Genomic DNA, 1,315 nt, shown 5'->3' on the forward strand with positions numbered 1-1,315 from the left:
TCCCAGTGGAGGACGCCAGGGTGCCAGGGTGACAGAGCCAACACTTGGAAGGTGCCTGGGAACCTGAAGACCACCTGGAACAAAGCCTTCTCCCCGCCCCCCTCACCCCCACGGACTTCCAGGAGCCTGAAGGAAGAAATGAGCTTTTCCTGTGTCCAGTCATTGGGTGGCTGAGTTGTCTGTTTCAGCAATTACCCTACACTGACAAAAATGATCGCCAGAGCCCATAGGCATCTGGAAACATAGTCGTAATTCTTATCTCTCCTGTGATAAATCCAGCTATGTATTCACTTTACATAAGGATTCACACATTATCATTAATCTGCAGGCCCCTCTTTCTACTCTGTCAGAAACAAGCCCTGCATTCTTATGAGCGTAAAACTGAAACGCCTGATGCTCACTTAGGCCTCAGCTGTAAGTTCAGTCCTCAGAGGACAGACATCAACCAGGCAGAACTTGACAGCACGATGATAAAATGTACTCCAAATGCTAGTCTCAGGACTACAAACCAAGGACCCTCTTTAAAAAAATTAATTTCCCAATTTTTCAAATTGGGGCAATTTCAACAAAATCCAGATTGCTTGTTTTACCTGACGAAGTGCAGGGCCTGGCCTCACTGGGCCTGCCTCCCCGCGTGGCCACATCAGACTGAGGCCGAGCTGCTGGCTTTCCACGGGGCAGGCAGATGCTCTGTCCCCCACAGCACCCTCCTGCACTCGGGCACATGGATTGACGAGCCCTGCTCTGGCCTGTCAGCTCGGTCAAGGGCTAGTCCTACCCGCACCTGCTCCAGGGTATGAGCTGTTTTAGTATTTAAGGGGCAATACTTACAGGGTATCCAGGGAAAGGCGGGTAGCCCGTGGGGGGATAGCCTGGATAGGACATTCTGTAACAATAAAAAAAGTCCTCTGTGATTTCTTATACAAGTTACGGCCTTTGTAGACATATACTGTCATAGGATCTTATTAAAAAATACACCTTCTTTCAAGAGTCTGGCTGGCGTTCAAATGTGGGTATTGGGGCTGGTAAACGCAACGCCGGTAACATGTTTCTTCATCTCATCACTGGTATCGGAGAGCAGAGCAAGCGTTCCACCACCATTCTCCTCATACCATACCATTCTTGTCCTATCTCAATACTACCAGTACTTCTATTTATGAACTATTTTCTTTTAAGCCAATTTATTTTTCACTTAAACCTATTTTTAAAGTTGCTTTATATTGCTTCCATACAGGGAAACCGTGAAATGGTCTTCTTGCCACAACGAGGTCACATGGCCCCCGCCCAGCCCACCCCCTCGGTGGGAGCCTGCGTG

The 1,315-nt window shown here is 48.4% G+C and overlaps 1 protein-coding gene and 1 pseudogene across 3 annotated transcripts in view; one reads left to right on the forward strand and one right to left on the reverse strand.

Annotated features, from left to right (window-relative positions):
- The window catches only part of ANXA7 (annexin A7), a 28,938-nt gene that overhangs the window by 22,166 nt on the left and 5,457 nt on the right, over window positions 1-1,315 (reverse strand). Inside the window, exons 1-2 of one of the 3 annotated variants that reach the window (XM_015562148.1) lie at window positions 979-1,202; window positions 832-886 (exon numbers count right to left, since the gene is read on the reverse strand). In XM_015562148.1, coding sequence (XP_015417634.1) covers window positions 832-885 — 54 coding nt within the window. In that variant the 5' untranslated portion in view covers window position 886; window positions 979-1,202. Of the gene's footprint in view, window positions 1-831; window positions 890-978; window positions 1,203-1,315 lie in introns of those variants that run through there. The other 2 variants (XM_015562147.1, XM_006760974.1) reach the window with 2 other exon arrangements.
- The window catches only part of LOC107182668, a 956-nt pseudogene continuing 686 nt past the window's right edge, over window positions 1,046-1,315 (forward strand).

The sequence above is a fragment of the Myotis davidii genome, unplaced genomic scaffold (genome assembly GCF_000327345.1).
Source record: "Myotis davidii unplaced genomic scaffold, ASM32734v1 scaffold134, whole genome shotgun sequence".
NCBI classification, from domain to species: domain Eukaryota; kingdom Metazoa; phylum Chordata; class Mammalia; order Chiroptera; family Vespertilionidae; genus Myotis; species Myotis davidii.